General features: G+C 40.5%; 1 protein-coding gene across 3 annotated transcripts in view; it reads right to left on the bottom strand.

Moving 5' to 3' along the window:
* LOC111145180 (cilia and flagella associated protein 58) overlaps positions 1-27,063 on the bottom strand; it is a 115,720-nt gene that overhangs the window by 50,529 nt on the left and 38,128 nt on the right. For all 3 annotated transcript variants that reach the window (XM_022499894.1, XM_022499893.1, XM_022499892.1), the window contains 5 exons: positions 26,145-26,304; positions 22,091-22,173; positions 18,520-18,711; positions 6,530-6,691; positions 5,390-5,536 (listed from right to left, as the gene is read on the bottom strand). In XM_022499894.1, coding sequence (XP_022355602.1) covers positions 5,390-5,536; positions 6,530-6,691; positions 18,520-18,711; positions 22,091-22,173; positions 26,145-26,304 — 744 coding nt within the window. The remainder of the gene's footprint in view (positions 1-5,389; positions 5,537-6,529; positions 6,692-18,519; positions 18,712-22,090; positions 22,174-26,144; positions 26,305-27,063) is intronic.

The raw sequence follows: 27,063 nt of genomic DNA, 5'->3' as shown, positions 1-27,063 counted from the left end.
TCACATAAAATAGTGCAGAGGAGGATGTAGGGGTGAGGACAGGGGAGGGCCTTTGTATGCACTACCTCCTGTAATCATCCTAACACAAACAGCACATCAACTATAAAGATAAAGCCTATTGCAAGAAAAGATTAAATTAACAAAGAGAACGACCAAGTGTCTATCTTGATGGAACAGAAGAGATGTCATGATATAAAAAGATATATAGATTCTATTCCTCAGACGCCTCCAATCTAGATGAGAAGATAAGATATACAAGTATTATGTGAATATTAACTCTAGGCAATGATTTTTCAATATCTTTATTAGCACACAGACAGAGTACTGATGTTACAGGAGGTCAGAGGACTATGGTTGTCAGGGAGGCTTCCTGGAAGAGCTCAGATCTTGAGGCTTTGAGGTTACATGGAAATTGTAAGAGTGATGGGGACGAGGTGCCATGGACTGGTCAGTTTCAGAAGGAAAATACCTCTCATCGAAGGACACATTCACTTCAACCCCATGAGTATGTTTGTGACCTACAGTATCTCAGGAAATACCTCATATCCAAGGACACATTCACTTCAACCCCATGAGTATGTTTGTGACCTACAGTATCTCAGGCATGACACCAGGCATTTTGCATAGTTACTCTCATCCCATTTTACAAATACAATGTGTAGGAGACAAAGAAAACCAAATTCGCTTGCCCAAGGTCACACAGCTAGTAAGGAGCAGAGGTTAGATTGCAACCCAGATCTTTTGATTCCAAAGCCTGTGGAATCTTTTGATTCCTAGCAGGGGTGGTTAGCACCACCCAATTGTTTCAGGCAAAATACAAAAAGTAAGGCTTGAAAGATTCATCATCCATTAGAAATGGCAGATAGAACCAACATGTTACAATGTAGAAATGGTATTTACTGTGGAAAAAAAGACATGGGGGTACCCAGGGATGAGTTTCTAATTCCTGCCTACCTAGGGGTTAGAGGGAAGAAACAGCGAGACCCTTGGCAACTGACAGATACTTCCTAAGAGAAGAGGCTTGTGTTGGGGGAAGGCATTAACCAGACAAGCATGCAAACTGTAAAGTATGTTCACCATAGAGCCGAGCATCCGGTGTGGCTGATTATTGGAGTCTGGAGTAGGGAATAGCAGGAGGTAAAACTGAGCCAGACAGGGAAGGGCTTTATACGCCACACGCTGTACAGAGTATGCAAGAAGGAGCCACAGAAGTATTCTCATTAAAGGGAAGAAGAGTATGTCTTTGAGAGGTTCCATGCCCACATGGGAAGGACAGGTTTTTATCACAGACCAGGTCAGCAGAAAAAGAAACAAATGAGAAGAGAGCTCTGATTTCACCCATGCCTGGAAACACAAGGGAGACGACAAGATGATTTTAAGGCTCCAACTTCTCAGTGGCCTGCAAGTTGGCAAATGACAGTAAAAAAAGTTTTTTCCTTTTTTCCTTCAAGGAAGTATTGTGACACCACCACCGCCACCCACCCAGAAAGTTGACCGGGATGATAGAAAACCTCTCATTTGCAAGTGCCCAATGCAACTTGAGTTGGGTTGGACTCATGGAGAGCAAGAGCCATGAATTCCATAACTCAATCTTGTCCAAATAGTAGAAGACACTGCACGCCTAGTAATACACGTGTATTGTCACAGACTAAATGCCTCTGGCTACTGTGAAATCAAAGGATTCTTTTATGACATTTGGTTCGTTCACTCATGAAATATGTTTTGGTTTAGGGATAAGTGAAAGGAAAGGCTTTCTGAGAAAAGATCTGGTCTAGTACTTACCACTTGGTGGGATTGCCTATTGGGAAAGAGAGCAAAGAACTGGCCTTTCTCTTTCTATCATCAGTTAAGGTGACAGTGAAGACAGCCATAAAATACCTGTGTGGCTCATGTTTTCTTTAATAAAACTTTTATTTTCCCAGATGTGCAACATTCACTTCCCTGTTCCTAAGTGCCAAGAGCTGATCGGAATCCATCAGCAGAACAAAATGAAACCCCCGTTATATTAAAATGCAATCAACGGTGTGTAAAAGTATCTGTCTGAAATGTAAAACCATTCACGCGTTTGGCATTGCTGTGTGTGTGTGTTTTTTTTTACCATAATATATCAAAATTCTGAGTGGTCTCCTTATGTCATAAATTTATGGGCTGTAAACAAGATGTGGCATTAGACTATGGCAGCAAATGTTAACATCAACAAAATACCTTGAGTCTAATGCATTTAGCAGCTATAAATCTGAGCTGTCTCACCCAGGAGAGATGGTAACTGCTGTGTGCCCAAAAGCCCATCAAACAATGTTCTAGAGGGGACCTGAGGTATCCTAATCTCTCAAAGCATTGCTGGTGGTATGAAGTTGTAAGACACTCACAGGACACACTCTTTAGTCGCTGCCTCCACAATTATCTTTGTGATGGGGTTTACGGAATATCTATCATCCAATATGGCTGTAGGTACACATCTCAACTCAAGAACCATACGCAGAGGTGTTTCACCCATTCGTACATGATTCCGACATTCATTGGGTGTCACAGAAACCATCTGTTTACATCTAAAACAAATAGGACCACTCGAAGTTTTCCAGCCATGGGAATAATGGGGCTTCCCCTCTCTCTCTGTGGCAGCTCCCAGCCAGGTCATCCTAGGAAAAGGATAAGGTGCCCTGAAGCCAGGTGCTAATGTGATACCGGGCTCTGGACAGAGAGAATCTGCCACTGAATTATTCACCAGGAATCAAAGCGCTGTCACAGTGATGTGGGATGATTTGGAGGTGATGAGGCAGAATCAGGGGCTTGTTAGGACACTCCAAATGAGACGGCTCCATCAGCGCTGATGAGACAAGACTGGGACAGAATGGGCAGATGAACGCACATGCGGCAATATCTACAAGGACTATTGATATTCTGTCATAACCATAATGTGCTGACGATATCTAGAATACTGAGGAGTCAGTAGAGCCTGGTAGCAACTAAGAGAGGAAAAGAAACATGGAAGGAGCAAGAGGTTTCTTCTGAGGGGAATGAATGAGGACGAAGATGATCTACTAAGGACAACCGTTTGTCATCTTGGAGAAGTAGTAAATTGGGTGGTCCTGTCTAAAGGTGTCCCACGGTCTGCCACGCAGGAGGGGACTTGCCCTTCCAGAGGCATTCCGTGCCCACAGAGCTTTGTAGAACACAACAATAATAAGCTAAATGTCTCTTGGAGCAAGGTTACTAGAAAATCTGCCCTTCCCTCCTGGGTTTTGGTTTGCGAACTTCAGATGCATAATATTCAGAGATCTGTGCGAATTGTGATTCAAATATGAGGCTAAAAAAGTCAAGAGGCTGAAACTCAACATTTGAGCTGTCATATTTTTCTAAAGAATGTCAGACAAGCTCCATGATAGGCCAAAATTATCCAGTCGTAGCACCATTACAAGTCACCCTTGGATAACCTCAAATAATAAATCAAGCAGGCATCCTTTCTCTGTTCCTCATTCTTACCTCTATGGGAAATGTTGAGGGAAAAAGTCATCCTGGTTTCACTGTAATTCCAAAGCAATCATCTTTCTATAATCGATAGTTCCAAGCTCTCCAGACCTAGGATTCCCCACTTAGAGCAAGCTCTCTAGGGCAGAAGCCCTTTAAACTCATCTTCCATGTTCACCCGCTGCCAGTTCTACTGGTCCAGGACCAAAAAACAGAGCCCTATTGCCCTTTATTTTCTTTTATTTTGATGCTTCTTTGGAGCTATATATGCATGATGATGGAAGGCATAATTGAAACAAATATTAACCAAAGTCAAACTCTAGGGAGTTAGGAATAACTGATCTTTTGCTTAGGACACATTGCTTTTTCTAAAGCAGAATTTTGAAGAAGGTGGGTAGTTCTACCTTGGACCCCATTATGGGGTAACAATCTTTTGAAAAGAAATTAGTCAGGAAAGCAAGAGATGAAGATGGACGTCATCCTATAAAAAGAAAGAGATGACCAAATAGAGTTGTACTGAAGCCTTGCTAACATGGGTCCATGCGGCCCATGGTGAAGCAATGTTTATAATAAGATTCTTCAGATTCATTCAATCATAAATAAACTCATCCCACTACAGGCTTTGCTATCATCTACAAAATTATTCTTTCAAACAAGGAAAACAGGGGCAAAGATGCAGGATATTTTCTAATCTAAAATTATGTATTTGTATTTCTTTATATGGAAATGAATTTTAATGCACAATTTTTTATTTGTTTTTTATCATAAGCTAGAGTGGGGAGATCAAAGTCTCAGGTAAGTATCAATTATCATATCCTTTCTGTACAGACATTTTGTTATATTTTAATCTTTCTCAAACCAAATGTGCCTTGATTTCATGTAGTAGTTTTATTTCCATGAAGACCTATCATTAAGTTGACAAAACCTATTATGAAATTGAGAGTGCATATTTCAATTTATGGCATCTTGGAATCAAGGAAATTTGGCTTTAAAGCGTCCAACACCAGCTACACACTTTTAAGACAGGAACTATTTTTGAAAATCTTTGAAAACTAAAATGCAGAAACCAAGACACCCAGTCTCTGATTTGCTATAGAGACTTCCTCCAAGTGGCTCATAAACACCCATGACTATTCTGCATATACATTTCCCAAGTGAAAGTGATACTTGCATACCCTTAGTTCCTTTTTAACTCCTTGGTCAAATGGATTAAAAGGGAAATCTATTGACTTGGATAGGAAAAGAAAAATACTTCAGGTTTAGTGAATGTGTATAATAAAACATATTTCATTCGAGGATTTGAAATGGTATAATTATTTGGTATGTATTCTTGGAAAAGGTCTTTATATTAGTAGACATATGATGTGCCAAGTTGGTAAATTTAAAAGGGTATGTCTTAGGAATATACAGGAAGACAGAGGTGATTCCCTGGAGGAGGGGCTAAGGCGAGTGCAGGCAGAAAAGTCTGGTGCACATAAAGCAAACACCTATTAGGGGAAGCGGGACAAAAGGTCTTGCAAGCAGCACCTTGTGGAAGGCCCAGGGAGGAGTTTGGGTGGGTTGGGCATGGGTGTTGGATGCAAGTTGTAAATGCAAAAGGACTGTGGCAATCCAGCAAGCCCCAGGACTTCTTGGGCACTGCCAACGTGCTCGGTTCTCTTCTGCTGATGGGATGACAGCAGCTGGTGAACTAGCTGCTTATGCGTCTCCACAGGCCCTTTCCCCGCTTCTACCTGGGAGCACTGCCCAGAAGGAGACCTGCCCTGGAGGGGGTGTGGCTCCTCCTATGGTTCCTCTGCTGTTCTCCCCGCCCCTTGTTCCTTCAGTGAGCACAGAGTCTGCCTCAGGAGGCGGGGGCGGGGGGGGGGGGGACCAAACAGACAGACTCCTGCCACCACCATTTTTATTGCCAATTCTATACCTTCAGAGTTTCCTTCTCCTTTTCTATCCGCTGCTGTTCCAGGTGCAGCTTCACAAGGGCTGACTCTTTGGCTGAGATTTCTTCTTTCAGCTGATCTACCTGATGGGTCATAATCTTCAATTTTCTCTTCATTTCTGTTATTTCATCCTAATAAAATGAAAGGAGAAATGTTTGAAAGTGAATTAAATAGACAACACCATCTGTATAGAAGTTCCATCCATATTCAAGAGCTTTTAAGGGAGGCTTTCTCCAAACAGTGGTCTCCTGAACAATTACCACTGGGCTATTCCTTTGTCTCTTATGCCCATCAACCTCCAAGTCCTTCCTAACCTTAACTCTCAAAATATTCTCATGCAATATTCACAAAGTATGCAAAATGACTATGCCACACACACAACACACATACAAAACACACAATACATATATACAGCACATACAACACGTGTGACATACATACGACACACGTATGACGTACAACACATGCAACACGCATGCCACGTGCAACACATGCAATACCACACACATACAACACAATACATGCATATAACACATACAATACAGACAGCACATGTGCACAACACGTGATGCATACATATAACAAACACATGACACATACAACATATGCAGCACACATGACCCACAACACATACAACACAACACACGTGGCACAGACAACACATACAACAAACACACCATATACACACAATACATACAACAAACTTGCACATACAACACACACGCTTTATTCCTTGTTTTACAAGGGAGGAATTGGCCCCACAACAAACATTATAACTAAAAGGTCACAAAGCAAAGATTTGCAATTAAATGACAAGAACGTGCTGCTCCCCTCTGAGTCACAGTCGCTATTAGCAGTTCTAAAAATTAGAAACAGGAGAATGGCAATTCTACAATTCTACATAATAATTAAAAGCAGGACCATGATCTTCACATCCCATCAAGCTGTGTCATTTCCACTTCAAACAAGCTGATAGTTCAGCACAAACTGATCTTCTCTTTTAGGTGAATTCCATGAGATTTCTGGTTTGCCCTGTTCTCAATTCTGCCATTAGGAAAACAGAAACTGCTTTAAACCCAGAAGGGGGGAGGAGTCAAAATGTAAAGACCAAATACATTCTTTACCTGAGCCTCAACCAGATTTTTGCTATACAGATTCCTGTCTGACCTCACGGCTTCATACAGGTTCTGTTGTTGTTTTAACTTAGTCTCTGATTCAGCGATTTTTTTCCTGTAGTCAAAAATCTGCATTTCACGGATTTTTATGTCTTCCATGTTCATGAGGACCTGGAGAAGAAAGAAGTATATTAAATGGTTAAAGAGCCGATCTGTTTTTATCAGTTCGGGACAAACAGAGATTTTAATCTAAGGGTAGCTGGTAGAAATGCCCACAATCAGAAAATCTTACTGTGGTTATCATCGCTGCGGTACAACACAGAAATTCAGCCCAGCTGATAAGGGGCAAACATACATTTGATCTACGCTAGAGTTCTGCCCAAGCATGAAGGCTTAGTGCAGTTATTCTGCGATCACAAGAAGAAAAAAATAACGAAATTTTTTCAGTTCTGAAAACCTCTCCCAAACACCCACCCAGCAAAAAAGAGAAAAGAAAAAGAAAAGGTACCCGTTTAAACAGATCTTCACATGGAGCACTAAGAAAGATAAGATATAACTTAGCTGTTTGGCCACCCTCATAGCTTTGGAAATTTAACTGTGAGAAAGAAAAGGGGCCTCTGGACATTGATAGCCATCGAAACACTGCCTCGCCAATGTCAAACTCGCCCCATCCGGGAAACTCAAAGGACTTCATAAAAATGCATTCTATGGTGCACCAAACACTTCAAGGCAAGAGGAGATGTGAGAATAACTGCCTGTTTTTTGCAAGTATGAAAAACCGAGGCACAGAATTCCACTGCGAGCCAATACTTCTCAACAAGCAATTCATACAGCTGAAATTACATAATCATGACTCTCAGCGGCAGTGTCCACAGAAATTGATTTTTTAAGGACAAACTTCTTCGAAAATTCCTTAAGAAGAAAAACTTTTGCACTGATTGAATCAATGGAGTTATGGTCTGGACAAAAGCTGGAACACACAAGGAGAAAATTCTTCAGAGTTTTACTGCATCGCGATGACGTTCTCTTAATGGTTTACAGCTTAAGGAGGGGGTAAACAGAGAACAGTAGGCCAGGCAGGTCCTTGCACTAACACAGCCAGGGAAGGTTCCTCCCAAGAAGAGGCATTATACCTAGAACTAAATGGTCAAAAAGTCTTAGACCTTTGCCATGCTCCTATTCTCAACTGTGGGCTACCTGTGAGCAGCACGTTCCCGAATCATTGCCCTATGGAATCCTTTCTTCCACCTGTGGAATTAGTACACTCCGAGAAAACCCTGTTCTAAAGTTTTGCCATCAGAGGTAACAATAGCTAGTGTTTAATATGTTTATCCTTTATATTTTTTTTAAGATTTTATTTATCCATTTGAGAGAGTGAGAGTGAGAGAGAGCATGAGAGGAGAGAAGGTCAGAGGGAGAAGCAGACTCCCCGTGGAGCTGGGAGCCCGATGCGGGACTCCATCCTGAGACTCTGGGATCATGACCTGAGCCAAAGTCAGTCGCTCAACCAACTGAGCCACCCAGGCACCCGATTATCCTTTATATCTTTAAGTAAACAGCTTTCAAAATTTTCCAAGACACATTTAAGGAGGGATGGAACTAAATCATAGTAAATGCCCTTTGGGCATATATTATTTTGTAGCATTTTTTTTCTTATTATGCCTATTGATTTGATATACTTATTAATAAATGACTCCCTTTACAAGTATTTTAATTTTATTTCTTTATACATAACCCCATGTGCCATCATTTTAAATAAACACATCAGCGTGAAATTTTTTTTCTTTTACTTATTTATTGGGACCTTCCTTCTCTCTTCTACCCATATCAACCCCTCATCAACCCATAAAGCAACCAGGTTAACAATTTAGTGTGTGTTCATCCACATTTTCCTTTGAATTCTACATATTCAGTTCAAGTCTTCTGGCATAACAGCTAATAGTTCTCAGACACATTCTATGTACCAGGCGTCCTATATATATTAACTCATTTAATCTTCACAAAACCCCTACGAGATGTACGCTATGAATAACCTAATTTTACAAAGAAGGAAATCTCAGACAAAGAAAGTAATACCATCCACACCTCCTCAACCAGTAAATAGACAGACACAGGGATTTGTTTGTCTCCTTTTGTCTTGCTTTTTAGGTTTTGTTTTTATTTTTTAGCCAAATGTGATCTTCTTATATATGCTTGTATGCGCCTTGCTTTTTAATCACTCAGTAATACTTTGGGGGATCATGTGGAGTATCTCTAATTCACTCTCTTTCAGGGTGGTTTAGCACACCACCGTGTGGCTGAGTCATCACAGACTCGGCTCTTCACCTCTATGGGCATTAGCTTGGTTTCCACTTTTTTGCCATTCTCAACCCTGCTCCAGTAAACATTTTGGTACATGTGTCCTGGTTTGCATTCACTTCTGTTGGGATGGATTCCCAGGAGCGGACTATCTGGCTCGAAAGACATATGTATTTTCAACCTTAATAGATACTGCTAGATTGCTTTCCAAAATGGCTGTAACACTTTACATTCCCATAGCACCCGCAATAGTTTTCTTAATAGGAAACTATCCTTGTGGTTTCAGGATAAGCCTTCTTTGGCCATACTAAGTGATTCTTTTAATGTACTGTTGAATTTGGTTTGCTAGAATTTCATTTAGGATTCTGCATACATAGTCACAAGTGATCAAAGTCAATAACTTTCTTTTCAGTTCTATTTCAACATCAAGGTTTCTGCTAGCTTCATAAAGCAAACAGAGTACCTTTCCGTTCACCCATTCATTCACTCACCCATTTATTCACTCGCTCAATGAACATGTACTGAGGACTTCTCACTGGCAGGCACTGTATAAGCACTAGTGATGTAAAGAACAGTAAGACACATTCCCCACCCTTAAGTACACCTCTAGGGAGCGATAGTAGCACACAATGGGTGATCAAGGAATAAACAGAACCAGGAAACTTAGACATGTATTGGGTGTTGGAGAAGCAAACACTGGAAGGCTAATGGATAGTATCTTCTGAGGATGGTCCTTGGGGATGGTACAATGTAAGCCGTTGATATTTGGGATTTGCACCATTTATGGAAACTACTTCTTCCTTTTTATGCTTCAGCCATCCCAACCAAGGACTCACATTGGACCCCAAGCTCTCTCCCAGGCCTGGAGTCTTTACTCATTATCCCTGCAGAAGGCATGGGTTATATATATCAGTGCTGGAATGTCAATCAGTATTACCCCAAAAAAAAAAAAAAAAAAAGCAAAGTGCAGGAGCAGCACTTTTTCTGAAGTTACATAGCCTGAGACTTATCTGATTCTCAAAATTTCGAAGAAACTCCTTTCTAAAGTTATTGGGCCCTGTGAGTGTTGGAGTTAATTAATTCTCCCTCAAATTCTTTAGTGGCTTCCATAGTTACTGATCTTCCTACATTTACTACTTCTCTACAAGTCAAACCTTGATGTACGTACATATTTTCAAGAGAATTACCTATTCAGCCAACTTTTTAAATTTATGCCACTAGATTTGTACAAAGTATTTTTACATGCTTCTACTGTTCTATCATTATTAACTGAAATCATCTACTTTGTGTGGAAAGAGAACAGCCCAAAGTAAGAATAAATACAGACTGTGGAAATGGTTTGGATGGTTGGTTGAGGGCCTAGAAGGAACAAAATTAGAAAATCTGAAACAAGGAGGTCTGGAAAAAAGGCATCTGCATAGATCTGAAATGAAAAGAAACCCCTTTCCTTTTCCCATCATTTCTTCTCTCCATATTTGTAGAATCCTTAAAAATGAGTAGCAGGCAGTCTTTCAAGGTACCACCACCAACAACTAAAATTTATAAGTCAGAAATAAGTGTGGGAAACTGGGTGGCTCAGTAATTAGGCATCTGATTCAGCTCGGGTCATGATCCCAGGGTCCTGGGATAAAGCCCATGCAGGGCTCCCTGCTCAGTAAGACGGTTTCTCCCTCTGCCTGCTGCTCCCCCTGTTTGTGCTCTCTCTCTCTGTGTCAAATAAATGAATAAAATCTTAAAAAAAAAAAATAGGGGCACCTAGGTGGCTCACCCATTAAGCAGCTGCCTTCAGCTCAGGTCATGATCCCAGGGTCCTGGGATTGAGCCTCACATCGGGGTCCCTGCTCAGTGGGAAGCCTGCTTCTCCCTCTCCCACTCCCCCTGCTTGTGTTATGTCTCTCTCAAATAAATAAATAAAATCTTAAAAAAAAAAATAAATGTAAAACCTAAATAAGATATCTATTACTGGATCTGGTATTTGTTTAATTAAAAAAAAGAAAGAAAAAAAGAAAGGCACTATCTCCAACTAAAATTTAGCCTTTCTATGGACATGATCACACTTCTTTGGGCTCAGTGAAATGAATGGATTGAATATACTTTGAACAGCATCATCAGCATTCAGAATATCAAGCAATACATCAGAGAAAAGAAAAAAAATTGCTTGTTCAATCACTTTGAGAGATGTTATAACAAGACTCATCCTTTGCATAGACAGAATAATGCTCTGGAGAAAGGATGCAGCCAAGGGCATTTCTTTGGGGGGCATCCAACTAGTAGGGTCTATCTTTGTGCACACAACAGTGCAGGAAATCACAGTGCATTTGCTTCTGGATTATTGAAGCTAGGAATAATAAGAACTCATCATGACACCAAGAAGATCAAAGGTATTTTAGTTAAATGACAATGAAAAAAAAAATACTGAAACTAAGGGAAAAGACAATCTACAAAGCAATTTATTTGTAAGTGTCGGAACTCAATTTGTTTCAGTGGAAATCATTCAAACCAATGTCAAATCCTGAAAATTCATAAAATGTGTGGGGTGTTAAGTAGGAGCAAAACCTTTAGTCAACAGTCCCCTGTTGAAAATGACATATCAGAGAATGTGGGATGCCAAATGTGGGACTGGAGCTTAATTAACTGATTATATTTTAGATACCTCAAACCAACTCATGAGAGAAGTCATATCCAAACATGAAAAGCTCTGTTAGAGCTGGAGACTTGGAGATCCCAGCCTTCGGAAGCCCACTTCAAACTAACCCAGAAAATGCTTACAGAGCAGTCTGAGGTACAGACCCAGTTTATAACCTACTACCTTTTCTTTTTCTGTTAAAACAACCTGCCAATAGAAGTAAGAGTGAGATAAAAAATCAATAATGCATGCTGGAAATCTGCAGCATAGTCAAAACATCACATAAACTAAGGCAGGATAAGAAAGTAGGTCACTGAATTTGGAGCCCTTTAACTTATATTTGATGAAATATCAGTATAATAAACTCCTCCAATAAGTTTTTCTGACTCAATGTCAATGATTTGAATGCTGACAATGCCTCTACCTTCATAATGAAACTGAAAAACTCACTCTCAGGAAAACAAAACAAAATAAAAAAACCTATGTGGCCAGGCACGTGAGATTTTAAGTCTTCTCTATTTTTCTTGCTTTTTTATCTTATTCCCTACCTTAAATTTAGAGAGGCATATCTATGTTTCTGGGCAGTTTTTAAGATTTTATTTTTTTAAGTAAGCTCTCCATCCAACATGGAGTTCAAATTCATGACCCTGAGATCAAGAGTCACACGCTCTACTGACTGAGCCAGCCAGGCACCTCTGTATTTCTCATCTTTTGTTGTTGTTTTTTTTTTTTAAGATTTTATTTATTTATTTGACAGACAGAGATCACAAGCAGGCAGAGGCGGGCAGAGAGAGAGGAGGAAGCAGGCTCCCCGCTGAGCAGAGAGCCCGATGTGGGGCTCGATCCCAGGGCCCTGAGATCATGACCTGAGCCAAAGGCAGAGGCTTTAACCCACTGAGCCACCCAGGCGCCACTGTATTTCTGTTCTTAATAACTTATTGCATTGGGGCGCCTGGGTGGCTCAGTCAGTTAAGCATCTGCCTTTGGCTTAGATCATGATCCCAGGGTCCTAGGATCATGCCCTGTGTCCGGTTTCCACAGGCAGCCTGCTTCTCCCTCTCACTCTGCCTGCAGCTCCCCCTGCTTGTGCACTTGCTCAAGTTGTTTCTCTGTCAAATAAATAAATAAAATTTTTTAAAAATAATAAATAACATATTACATTAATTTATAAAATGAGGGATATAATCATGTCTACCTCAAGGGGCTATTATGAGGATTTAAGTGAGAAGATACATATATTTGCACCATCATGTAAGTACCTAGCAGATCATACTTTTATCAGTTATTAAATAATAGATTATCATGATAGGGTAGTATTCTGTCATGTTATATAATACTAGTACTTAACAAATCAATTCAAGTTTTCTATGGATCATATTCTGTTCGGCAGGAAAAGAGTAATCCCTAGATATATGTAATTGCATAATAACACAAAAAGCTTATAATTTGTCTATGAAAGATGCCCTGTATAAAACTTCAAATTAAGACCAAAGAAACAGGAGCTCCATTTCATTATGAAGTACCAGTTCAATCAATACTTCTCTGATCAACTTTCTTTCCTCACTTCCTTGTAAGCCCTCGAAAGCACATTATTATTCATTTCTTGGGAGCTTTGTCTAGGAGAGTTTTGCTTGCCACTGTTACAAGCAAATAAGCAGAGAGCTAAGGAACATGGAGGTAAGGATTCATTATGAAAGAATGCTTTTTGATGTATAAAATGTCTGGAAAGGCAATGGCCAGAAGTTTAATATTTAGAATGAGAAAGGAGGGGTTCTAAAATGAGCCAAGTGCATAATATGCAACAAGTGCCTCAGATTTAATGATTAACCAGGAATAGTTTTACCCAGAATTTACAGAAGTTGAGTAAATACGGTGGACCGCAACTTATAATGCCATTCCTGGTGTCTCTCAGTTTAACTAAAGAGTGAAAGTTTGAGTGCAGCAGAGGAGAAAGCATGGGATAAAAAGCGCTGAATCTCTCTACTAGATTATGTTATGGTTCTGCAAATATTCACTCCCTCTCCCGTCACGACCACCTCCATGGGAAGAGCCTTCCCCTTGCTGTTGGACATGTGACTTGCCACAGCCAATGGGATGTCAGAGGAGAGAGCCATGAAATGTGCTTGTGTGCTTGGGTTTCTCCTTTGTTTCCTTTCTTCCTCCATGACAACACCATGCATGCTGGAGGACCAGAAACACATAGAGCAAAACCAGACCAAACTCAAAGCCTCCAGCCAAGTGCAGGTAAGCCTAACCTAGATCACCTGAGTTCCACCCAACTGCAGAGGTGTGAGAAGTTAAGTGTTGGGGCACCTGGGTGGCTCAGTTGGTTAAGTGTCTGCCTTTGGCTCAGGTCGTGATTTGGGGGTCCTAGGATAGAGCCCATGTCAGGCTCCCCACTCAGCAGGTAGTCTGTTTCTCCCTTTTTCTCTCCCTATCCCTCTCCCCACCATTTGTGCTCTCTTGCACTTTCTCTCTCTCAAATAAATAAATAAAATCTGAAGGAAGGAAGGAGAGGGAGGTAAGAAGGAAGGAAGGAAGAAAATGCTTATTTCTGCATGCCAGTGAGATTTGGTGGTTGTGTATCATGCCGCATTAGTATGGCAAGTGTTGACTGAGACAGGGACATAAGAAAAGGTTTAGGATTCTGAGCCAACCGATTCTGGCACAGAAAAGGATCTTCTTCCTCGTTTGCAAATTCCAAGTTAAATTAATAAAATGTAACATAGGGCTTTCGGTCTCGGAGAGCTCACCTTTCTTTCTCTAAACAGAAAGAACCAGAAGGCAAATGTTGACCCTGTTTTTGCAGCCCAGAAGGCAGAAGAGACCACGCCACGAGTCCCCCACAGCTAAAATCACTGAGGATAACTCAGATAAGATTGTCCGTTATGACAACATGTTTCAAATGAATTTAAAATGGGGTAAGACCCATAATGATAAATACATTAGTGAAGAAGAATTTAATGTAAATACCTAAAAGTAAGTCTTTGAGTGGTTAATTCAGATCTCTAATTATGCTTTCCATTCATTCTTTCAAAAAATATTTGGTACCTATTTAAGAAATAAGTAATAAGAAGAGCTCAAAATTGAATACCAATCCTTCTCCTGTGCACAGAGATAAAACTAGTGCAAACCATAGAAGGAATCTTGCATTCTGTCTTTATCAGATTCATATTGTGAACATGTTCCCCATTTTAAAAAATATTTTTCAAACACGTGGTCTTTATGGTACATAATATTGTATCAGATAAGTGTAGCACAATTTATTTTAAAGAATATCCTTTTATAAAACTCTTTGCATTTCGTCTATTTCCATAGATTGAGTTCTTACAAAAGAAATTGCTGGATTAAAACTTGGAACAACATATACTTACTCCAGAAGTTGATGAAAACATCAGTATCCTGACATTATCCCCAGCCCCTGATATCAAATAGAGTTCAGGAAAGGGAATGTTCTGTTTGTGGGAATGAGGTGTGTATGTGTGTAGCAGAAGAGAAAGAAAGAAATATGGGGAGGGACATATTTCTTATATGTATTAAGGACATGCAGGGGCACCTGAGTGGTTCAGTGGGTTAAGCCTCTGCCTTCGGCTCAGGTCATGATCTCAGGGTCCTGGGATCGAGCCCTACATCAGGCTCTCCACTTGGCGGGGAGCCTGCTTCCCCCTCTCTCTCTGCCTACCTCTCTGTCTGCCTACTTGTGATCTCTCTCTCTGTCAAGTAAATAAATAAAATCTTTAAAAAAAAAAAAAAAAAAAAGGACATGCAGGTCCTTAATAAGTGGTCCAGGGGTGCCTGGGTGGCTGAGTCGGTTAAGCATTGGACTATTGATTTCGGCTCAGGTCATGATCTCAGAGTTGTGAGATCAAGCCCCAAGTCGGGCTCTGCAGAGTGTGCTTGATATTTAATCTTTCCCTCTCCTTCTGCCCCTCCCCTTGAGCTCACTCCCTCTCTCTCTCTCTTTCTCTAAAATGGGTGGCTCAGTCAGTTAAGTGTCTGCCTTTGGCTCAGATCATGATCCCAGGGTCCTGGGATAGAGTCCCACATGGGCTTCCTGCTTAGTGGGGAGCCTGGTTCTCCCTCTTCCTCTGCCTGTTACTCCCCTGCTTGTGCTTGCTCTCTCCTCTTTCTGTGTGTCAAATAAACAAAATCTTTAAGAAGAAGAAGAAGTCGTCTAGAGATGACCCAGGTTGCTGTAGCAACTGATACATGCTGTCAGAGGTTAAGAAAGAAATAGAAAAATTACAATTGATAAAGAATTTGTTAAGAACTTATGCTTAAATGATTTAGTGACACATTATACAATCTTGTGAAGTTAAACATCAGAATTATGAAAAACAGTTACCAGCAAAACTTGGTACATCTACATTTTTACAAGGAAACTGAAAAATCAATAATCCTATATTAAAATCAGTGACAGCCTCCTTTTTACCACTCAACATCTATCCATTTATTTAGCAAACACTTCTAGTGTGCCTACTATTTACTGGCACACTAGAAATGAAGAAATGAATGAGATAAAACTTTCTTCCCAAGAGCTCACTGTAAAGTTGGAAAAACAAATGTGCAAAGAAAATAATTACTCTAAGGATGGTAAGTACCATTACAAAGATACAAACAAACCCATAAAGAAGAGAGTCGGAGCAGGTTTGAGCTCGGAGATGAGCTTTTGAGCAGGGAATTGAGGATAAAGAGGAATTTTCCAGGCAGAAAAGGGAAAGAAGGACCTTCTAGGGAGAACAAAGGGCTTGGACTCTGTCCCATAAATCACAGTATACCATTGCATCGTTTTGCATGGATTATAGGTATGCACCCAAATACTGACTCACTCTATCAGGTGGGACCAGGGCAGCTAGCATCCCTAGGTTAGTCCCCTCCAACCCTGAACAGTTTCCCCCTTATCTCCCATAAGCTATAGACATATTTTCTATATGTGCTAAGGTTCCAAAAAAAAAAAAAATGTTAGAAAGCATGGACCCAGGTTGCTGAGAAGTGAGAAGTGAGGTTTGTAAGGCCAGGAGTGATACCAGTATCACACTGGAATTTTTAACAGTGAACTTCGATAGTGTGATGGCAGCCCGAGGTGGAGGGACACTGATTACCAGGAAGGTGAAGCAGGAAGATCACATGTTCAGATACATTTCCTGTCTCGGCATACGGCGCCTCCCCCTTACTAGGATTATATTCCTACCCAGGGATGCTGGGCTTGGCCATGTTACTTGCTTTGGCAGAGGGGAAATGAGTGGACAAGCCCTGTGCCTTTCTCTTCCCAGCAGAAGCTCTGAAAGCATCACAAGGTCCACTATTACCCTGTTTTCGCTCTGAAAGAGGCCAGCACATCCCAACAGAATCAGTGTGGAATGAAGAGGACACGAAGCAGGGCACCAGCAGACCCACAAAGGCCATTGATTCAAGTGAAAAATGAATCTTTGTTGCTATAAACCACGAAGATCTGAGGGTTATTTCTTACAGCCAAAGCTGAGGAATGTGCGGCCTGACGGGCTAGCCCAAGCTGGAGCGTAGGATTGGAGAATACGAGTTCCTGGACCGGCCACTGGCTTTCTGGGAGTCAGGAAATCAATCAACCGTTCCTGTAAGATGATTAAGTGAGAAAAGAAACACACTGTATTCCAATGGCCCCCAATCAGGGCTGTGAGAATCACCCGGTGTGGGGAGAGTGGCGGGGGTGGGGGGATCTTTTACACGGAAGACACGTTCAGCCTGGGCTAGACTGAGCATAGCCTAGTCCGAACTTATATTCTACAAACATCTGCTCAGCGTTTATTTAGTCTAAGCGGAAAGAAGCTGATTTCCTAACAGGGAAGCTTGTTTCCCTCTTTCTTAATGTTTATAATTCAAATGTTGGCTGTCCTCCTTGTCAACGTCACTGAGATTCCACTCCAAAACAAAACAAAACAAAACAAAACAAAGTGAAACACACAAGAGCTCTGGAAACACTGTAGACTTCACTGTGGAGATGAAAGAGAGGGCTTACACTGCAGAGGAGATAACATTTTGCCAAGGGGATGGGGGGGGCATCTTGTTAAACGAGTATTTTCTCCCAAACCCTCTTCTTAGCCTCATACTTAAAACATTCCTTCATTCCCCAACACTGCCTCCTGACACCATGAAACCCCCTGTTCTCCGCCATCTGGGAATACACTGAAGGCGGTAGAGTCTAACCACTCATGCTGAATGCTGGCCACGTGCTAAGACAATGGGTTAAAGCAGATCTGAAATCCCTGAAGTCGTTTTCAAGACGCTGCCATGAGCATTCTCCCTTCTCCGCAGTTTACAGGAAGTAGAGATCTGGGACTTAGCTACTCAACGCATGAATTTCTACCACTGGTGAGGTTTCCAGGTTCCCAACAGTTGGGAAATAAAAATGCCCTTAGAGGGGCGCCTGGGTGGTTCAGTGGGTTAAAGCCTCTGCTTTCGGCTCAGGTTACGATCCCAGGGTCCTGGGATCAAGCCCCACATAGGACTCTCTGCTTAGCAGGGAGCCTGCTTCCTCCTCCTCTCTCTCTCTCTCTCTCTCTCTCTCTCTGCCTGCCTCTCTGCCTACTTGTGATCTCTGTCTGTCAAATAAATAAATAAAATCTTTTATAAAAAATAAAAAAAATAAAAATGCCCTTAGAATGTGTGAGCATTTACCTGATGCCCGGAGTCACTCACATCTTAATTTGAGGTCATTTAATTAGATGCTTTTCTCCTAACAAGTAGTTGGAATCCTCAGTCTAAGGGGACAAGGGTTTCAGGGATAGACGTGGGGGGTGAGAACAAATGGTACAGAGATGGGGATGCTGACAGCACCCCACCACCCCGAACCCAAGCGTCCAACACAGGGAAACTGCACAGCAGGCAACAGGGGAGGGGCCTCGAAGGAAAAAGCATTGACCTTGTCTGTTTCATAGTCTGACCCAGATCAGCCCCAGGACAGCTTTTCTTCCGTCAACATTGTTCCTCTTAAATTCTCATGCAAACCACCAGCTCAGATCTGAAGCAATCCTCTTTGCTACAGTGTGTGACCTTCAGAGAGAAGGTCTCCACTCACATCATCAAGGAGTGATCTTACCTTTTGGGTAAGGTCACTGGCTTCATTGATGTACCGATCTCGCTCCTTTTCCAGCTGAAAGATGATCTTTCTCTGCTTCTGAGCCTCATCTTTGTAGTTCTGGATTTCTTCCTCCAGGTTCCTCTTGGCTTGTTCATGGAGCTTTACCAGGTCTATCTGCTTCTGGGTTGCACTGACCACCTTAAGCATATTCTAAAAATAAGGACAACAGAGCAGTCACGTTACTCAAAATGTGTGGGGATTTCTGGATAAATCTACCCCGTTTCATCCCTAAAATAATTAGACACATAGTTTTTTGGGTAAATAAGATAATCATATTCTCTACAGCTTATTTAGAGCTTAGTCTGTTAATTTTGCACAAGGCGAACACAGGCATAGGTATACTAAGTGACCACAACATCCCAAGGAAGTGAGCACTATCTTGCTCCCATTTTAAGGGTGGGAAATTGATACTCAGAAGTTAAGGTGTTTGCTTACAAGTTCAATCAACAGAGCAGTGGCAGAGCCAGGATTTGAGTCCAGGTCCAGCTGACCCCAAAGATAACCTCCATCCCAGCTCTAGTCTTGTTTCTGGGAGCCTAGAACAACAGAACCTACTCACCTAACGGGGCTTTGACTACAAAGTAAAATAAAACCAACTCATTAAAAATGCAACTATCTAGAATTAACATATGATCCAAAATCTCACTCCAGGGTACCTAACCCAGCAGCACTGGAAACAGGTGATTGAACAAGAATCAGTATACGAATGCTCACAACAGCACCAGTCACAAGAGCCAAAACGGGCAAACAAACCAGAAGTCCATCAGCTGATGAACAGGTCGTCAAAATGTGGTATATCCACACAGGCGAACATTCATCAGCCACAAAAAGGAACAAAGTCCTGATACAGGGTATAGCATGGCCGAAGCCTGGAATCATTATTCTGAGTGGAAGAGTCCACACATAAAAGGTTCATGTATAACGGGATTCCAGTTCTATAAATATCCAAAATAGTCAGATCCACAGAGGAAGAAGGCAGATTCATGGTCCTTGGGGTGGGGTGGGGGGGAGTGGGGTATGGGGGGGAATAACTGCTTTGCAGGTACACAGGTTCCTTCTGGAATGAAGAAAGTGTTCTGCAGCTAAGTTCAGTGATGGTTACATGACACCATCAATGTACTCATGGTCACTCAGGGTAAATTCTGTCTTGTGTTTATTTTGCCATAATAACACACCAACTAGCCCAGTTTCTTAAAGAATGCAGATGCCTGTGCCCCATCTCTAGAGATTCTGATTCAGTAGATCTGGGAGGGGACCCAGGTGCCAACATTTTTTTTTTTTAGTGCTGCATGAGTGATTTCTGCTGCTGCAATGGAAATTCCAAGTTTGGCTGCCCAAGAAGTCAGCCTGTGCCCCGAAAACCAGGAGTTAATAGAGTAGTGCTGCTCTGGCAGGCAAGCTCATACAGGAGGGTTCAGTTCTCTGGCTGCAGGTGAATGAACCGGCGACTTTTGAAATAAGGCCTTTAGTTTTCTGCAACTCAATAGAGGACTTAAACTTGGGAGCTAGTGGTGATAATCATCTATTTTTGCCAAACAGACCAGGAAACAGGGAGGCATTCTTCCCCAAAAGAGAACAAAAGCAAAAACTCAGCAGGGAAAAAAAAAAACAACTCAGCAGGAAATCCAGTGGTAGTGAGAGAGGGCTTTCTGTGTATCCCAAGAATGTCAGGTCAGCTTCCTATCAGTTCCCGAGGCCCAGATGTATCCTTGGGTACCACAAGGCTCCTTGTTGTCCCTTCCCAAATCTCTAAGCAACAGAGACCCGCAGCCAGGTCTGAAAACCACTGGAATATAAACACACTATACCTCAGATGGGTGATGAGGCAAAAAATAGAAAAGGTCAACTTGATTTTCAAGTATTGAATTCAACATCCACTCTATAAAAGACAAAGCCATTTTAACATGACACTGAAAGAATGAGAATATATTAACATTGCTGCCTGTCAAAACCATGTCACTATTCATTTAATGAAGGGGGTATGGGGTATTTCCAGTCAGTGGGGCAAGACTGTATTATTAGTGATGGTGGGTTGCGTACCTGCAGAGGGTCAGATGCTGGCTGGGCAAAGCACTAAGAAAGGAGGCACACTAGCCAGAAAAGAAAAAACTATACCCTGTCTTGGAAGAGGAACTGATGTTAGTCAAATCAAACAAATAAAAGTGAAATTAATGTTGTGCTACATGTCCTATTATGGCAGAAAATCTATTGGTTGGCCACCAGTATTCATAAAATATAAACAGGTTAAATGCATGTCTTAAAAATACATTTAAAGGGGCGCCTGGGTGGCTCAGTGGGTTAAGCCGCTGCCTTCCGCTCAGGTCATGATCTCGGGGTCCTGAGGTTGAGTCCCGCATCGGGCTCTGTGCTCAGCAGGGAGCCTGCTTCCTTTTCTCTCTCTGCCTGCCTCTCTGTCTACTTGTGATCTCTCTGTCAAATAAATAAATAAAATCTTTTAAAAAAATACATTTAAAATTCTAAATCCACCAACATTGTTTGCATGTGCAAATTTATTAAATAAAGGACTGGTTTTCAGGACTATGCAAAAAAACAATGATTTTCTAAGGAGTGCTCAGCATGTAAAGATAGGTAATCTGCTATTATTTCCCAGGATCCTTAAATAGTCTTCTTCCAGCTTCCAGAGTGGTCTATTTTGTCAATATTTGTTCTTTCTGCAAAACCTAAAGAAATAATGAAAGTTGGAGTAAAAAAATATAGGCTCTTTCTACTTGATGAGATGACTGTCTTGGCCAAAAGCCATAGACTGTTCTGGAAGGAGCCTCTCACTCTCCATCTGGCCCTTTGATTTTTTCCTCCCTGGAGGAAATCCCTGAGCAGGAGAGTTTACCCTAAATCCTTGGAACTAGTTAAACTCTAAGAGTGCCAGTTAATGGAAGGAATCCTCTGGACTGGTTTGAAGAAGAAAAGGGTGGGGGTCAGTGTCCTCCCATAAATGGAGGCCTTCCAGGCCTCAAGCTCCTGCAACCCCTCCCTCAGCTTTGGACCAGATTGAGCTCAGGAACTAGGAGATGTAAGGGCTGAAAACAAAAATAAAAACCTACAACAGTCCCCAAAAGATGGAGGAAAGGTTTATGGCATCAACTGGCCTTTCTTGCACCAAATTTCTCGAAGGTAATATTGTATCAGCACTCATTTGTATCTTCTGGATTAGCCAAAGTTGCAGATTATAGATATTAAATTCAACAATTTTGATCAACTGCTTAGGATGCCAAATAATACACCAGCAATAAAATCAAAATCCACAAAACGCTCTTAAATCCCCTGCTCGTTTATATGATAATTCCCCCCACATCCCTTTGTGCTCACAGGTAATAACGCAGTTTCAGTTCTCAGCCCACAAATGGTGGACTGTGCCCGGCAGCTTGGAAGAAAACAGAGCACAATTATTTATTTCTAATCTACTTTTGTTCGCTTCAGAGTTTTCTTTCCCCTGCACAACCGGTTAGAGGCAGATATCATAGCATTAAAGAAGGACATTTATTTACCGGTACTATGGGAACATACTTACCTTATTTAATATGTCCCTTTCCCTCAGAAGCTCATCCATCGCTTTCTTATCCAGTTCTGCTTGTTTCTTTGAAGCCTCCACCTCTAAATGACCAAGGAGAAGAAGAAGAAATATGGAGCTGACCCAAGAAAGAATCTGCCAAGGCCAAAGCCAATGCAAGAGAGAAACTGCTTTACAGGTTTATCTGCAGCTATAAAATTCCTGTTGATTGAGTGTTCCATGATCTTCATTATAGCTCAGTGCAGGAGGTCTCCCGCCCCACTGAACACGTGGAAACGGAGTCTCTGCAACCAAGAAGGGCTGAGGCTAGGAGCATGGTTTCTCTGACTCCAAAAGTCCTTGCTCTTTTTAAATCTTTTTAATTATACAAGTAATTATGAATACAGAAACAAATGAGGCATCCAAATAAGCAAAAGGGAAAAAAATCTCAAGTCAACCAGATTCTACTTAGGATTTTGATATGTCTTTCTAAACTTTTTCCTATGCAAATGTATGTGTACATAAAAATACAGATATACACACATTCATACATATATATACCTAAAGTGAATTATATGACACATACTGTTTTGTAGCTTGCTTTTATAATTAACTAACATAAAGTAAATGCCTCTCTATATTATAAATGTGCATCTACAACAGAATTTTAATGGCCCCATGATATTTCACTATACGAAAATGCATAATTTATTTAGCCAATCCCCCACCTTAACACTTAAATTGCTTCCATTTTACTTATTTATTTGCAATTATAAGCCATAATTCTGTGAAAGTTCTTGTTCATTTGTTACTCTAGAAGAGGAAGTCTTGGATCAAAGGCGATTAAAAAAAAAAAAAAGGCATTTTTCTCCTACTGCCAAATTTCTTTCCAGAAAACTAATAGCAGTTTAAATCCACACCCAAATCACCACTGGGTATTATCATGCTCTTCGATCTCTTTGACAATACAATAGATTATTAAAACCCTATCTCTGTATTTAATTTACATTTCTTTGATTAGTAGTAATATTACTACTTCTTCATGTTTAATGACCATATATTTGTATTTCTGTTTTTAAAATTGCCCACACTTTCCCTATGTCCATTTTTCTCACAAATTGTTTATCCCCTTTGTGGATTTGTAAGAACTCTTTATATATAACAAAAATACTAACTCTTTGGCAATTTTTTGTCAATTTGTCTTTATATAGAGAAACTTTGATATATTTTTTTAAAAAAATCAGCTTTTATTTCATTAAATCTTCTTGATCTTGGTTTTCTGGTTTCCACATCGTAGGTATTAACTTTTTTTTCCCAAAAAGTAACTTATTGTCATACTACCATCTTAAGAATCCATACTGCACGCTGGTGTGAAACATCTTTATCTTGATGATAACCTTGGGTCTTTTTGTGGCTGTTCCAATTTCTTCCATTGACCTGTTTATCAGGCATTTTCACCACAGTCTTTGGTTACTGAAGCTTTATAATATTAAATGCCTAGTGAGGCAAATGCTCCCTTATCACTCCTCTTTTCCAGAATTTTATGGCTACTGTCACCTGTTTATTCTTCTGGAGGATCTCTGGAATTAGTTTTCAAGTCCCAACAATATAACTTACTGAAATTTTTATTGGAAATATTAAATGTATAGATTAATTTAGGTAGATTTATATCTTTATCATATTGTGCTTTCTCATCCAGGAACTCTGTGTATCTCTCCATTTTTCAAGTCTTCCTTTATACCCCTCAATAGAATTCTGTAGCATGTTTTATATACATGTCTTGCAGGTATCCCGGTAACTTTATTTATAGATATTTTATTACTTTAGTTGCTATTGTGAAAAGGGGTTTTTCCATCATATATTTTAACCGGTTCTTTGTACAAAAGGAAGCACAAAAGATATGTATATATTTATTTTATAACCTGCCACCCCAGTGAACTCTCATTAGTTCTGGCAGTTTATCAGTTAGTTTCTTGGGTTTTGTGACAGAAAATCATAACACATGGAGGACTCGTGCTCCTAACTATTTTGTCCAAGGAAAGTTTGCCCTAAATTCTTGGAACTAGTTAAACTCTTAAGAGTGACAATCAATGGAAGGAATCCTCTGGACTGGTCTGGAGAAGAAAGGGGTAGGGGTCAGTGTCCTCCCATGAATGGAGGCTTTCCAGGCATCAAGCTCCCACAACCCCTCCCTCAGCTTTGGACCAGACTGAGTTCAGGAACTAGGAGATGTAAGGGCTGAAATGCCACTCTTTGATCAGGCACATTAAAAGAAAGAGTTCCCTGAGAAGAAATAATAATGTTAACAAGATCTATAAAATAACCAGAGGAGAGAGCATGATGATTTCTGTGAACATGATTTAAGGATGAAGGATTGGGTCCAACATGGAATGAATAATTTTTTTTCCAAAATTTAGAACTATTGCAAGCAAAAATATAGAAATGTAAATGTGGGAATGTTTTGTAAGTCACTAAACCAGTTACAAAATATGATCTAGTAATTCCGTTTCTCTTCCTGTCACTGAAGACATTAGATCATAAACTTCATGCAAGACCACCAACATTCTGAGGGCAGAGACCTCCACATACCTAATGCCAACCTTACTGCCTGCACATAGTAGGCACCCAATCTACAGAGGGAATGAATGGACGAATTGTCAAGATAAGCCACAACTGTACCTTCATAAAAGATTATTTCCTCATGTCTGAGAAGAAAAAATATCTGTACTTTTCAAAGTCCTACATAACAAATACAGTTGACTGTTGAACAACACGGGAGTTAGGGATGCCCATCCCCCATGAAGCTGAAATCCACATAAAACTCTGACTCCCCCAAAACTTAACTACCAATAGCCTACCGCTGACCAAAAGCCTCACTGATAACAGAAACAGTCCATTAACACATCTTCTGTATGTTATACGTATTTCATACTATATTCTTATAATAAAGTAAGCTAGAGAAAAGAAAATGGCATTAAGAAAATAAATACATTTATATTGTACTGTATTTATTTTAAAAAATCCACATGTAAGTGGACCCACACACTTCAAACACATGTTGTTTAGGATCAAGTGGATTTCTGAAAACCTTACCTAGAGATCTAGGTTTTACCTAACTTTTAGTGAAGCAGTGTATGTGTTTATGTTCTATGTTGCCTCACCCGGTGACCTACAACTCACGGTAGCCCACATAAGTTCAATGACGTGTTCCTGCCTCACATACTCTGGTGTAGTTAAATTCAAACCCAGATACCCTGTCTTCAAGTCTGGAGCAGTTTCTCCCACACCAAATTCGACTAGTAAATCCTATTTTCCAATTCTACTCTTTTTCAGAATGAGATGGCATTTTATCTTACTACTTATATAAATAGTAATATACCTGGAGAATAACTGATGCCAGTTAGTAAGCTCTTACAATGTGTTAAGTACTATCCACAAGTGCTTTATGGGTATTAGTCCATCTCATTCCCCAAGAGTAAATACAAAGGCGGGATCTGAACCCAGGTAGACATGACCCTATAGTTTGTATCCTTAATGATTTTTCTGAGCTATAATGGCCTTCCATGGCACTTAAATTTTTCCTGCACAGGGAAATGTGATAGCAGGTAAAACAAGTGTTCACCACATGGTAAAGTACTAACAGAGAAAAGAAGTTAGGAGCCTTTTAGATTCTTGGTACAATATTGTCCCAAATATTGCTAGTGGGGGACATTCGTTTTAATCTATGCCCTATCATCCATGAGAAAAGGGGCTAAAGCAGGAGGTCATGCAGAACCAAGAACTAAGAGTACAGATGTTATTTATTCTAATGACAATTACAGAGCAATACTTTTGGCTGGATTTACATTGTGCCAATATAGTCTGCTGAAGAATTTTTTAAGGTAAAAAAGTTAAAGATATTCAAAATGATGTCCCCAGCATATTGGCTGCTCACCAGCTGGAAAGCTGTTTTACTGATTATATTTGGCATGGTTTGTGTTTGTATGCATAGAGCCCTGGGTCACCAAATGCCATCAGCCATCAATGAAATGTTTACAAAGGAATAAAACAAAGCGCAAAATGGTTCTTGGTTTACCTCTCTCTAATCCCAAGATCTGATTTTTTAAAGTTTCCCTGTTCTGTTCCACTTCTAACTTTTGATCTTCAATCTGGTGCAGTTTCTTATGGATTTGTTCTCTGATTTTGTTGAGCTTCCCAATGTCAAGCCGCATCTGATGGACTTCCTCCTCTTTGGCCTGTAATTAATGAGACAGCATTAACCGGGGACACTCAGTAAATAAAGGACCGGTGACTTCATGATGGTAAATTCAGAACCAATAAAAGGAAATTGTTCCCATGTCAATACAAGTTTGCTCTACAGGTTAAAAAAAAAAAACACACTGTTTGGTCTTGAGAGAAATTGAAAAACTACTCTCTGAATAAAATAGGTGGCTATGTAAGCGAAAAAAATAATGAAAAGACTGATCAGACCTGATATCTCAAGGCACCACTGAGTTGTTGAATCCAACAGGATAAGAATGCTGAGTCGTATGTATCATAAATGTGTGAATTTTATGTACAAATGCTGTATTTGATGGACAATTTTTATGGACTCACAGAGTGATCTCTCTCAGAAGATTATTAACATGTTATAACGTATTCAAATACTCTTGGGAATCCACGTGGCCAGTGTAGGACAATAATATACACTAGTGGAAGGGCCCTCCCTCCTCAACAGATGTGGGTCTGTGGGTGTATATAGAGATAAACGGACAGGGCAACACAAACAGGCAAGTCTACATAATGGTGAAAAGTATCAAAATAATAATTCTAGCAAAAGAAAGCACTAGATTTTTGTCAAGGGATTTTGAGTTTTGTGACTTCTTTAAATTTAAGTTCATTTTTTAAAATTTGCCATTCTTAGGGACGTCTGGGTGGCTCAGTTGGTTAAGCAGCTGCCTTCGGCTCAGGTCATGATCCCAGCGTCCTGGGATCGAGTCCTACATCGGGCTCCT

This window comes from Enhydra lutris, unplaced genomic scaffold (genome assembly GCF_002288905.1).
Source record: "Enhydra lutris kenyoni isolate GAN:26980312 unplaced genomic scaffold, ASM228890v2 scaffoldscaffold12, whole genome shotgun sequence".
In the NCBI taxonomy this organism is placed as follows: Eukaryota; Metazoa; Chordata; class Mammalia; order Carnivora; family Mustelidae; genus Enhydra; species Enhydra lutris.
The sequence above is the reverse complement of the archived record's forward strand: the minus strand, read 5'-3'. Positions and strand labels throughout refer to the sequence as shown.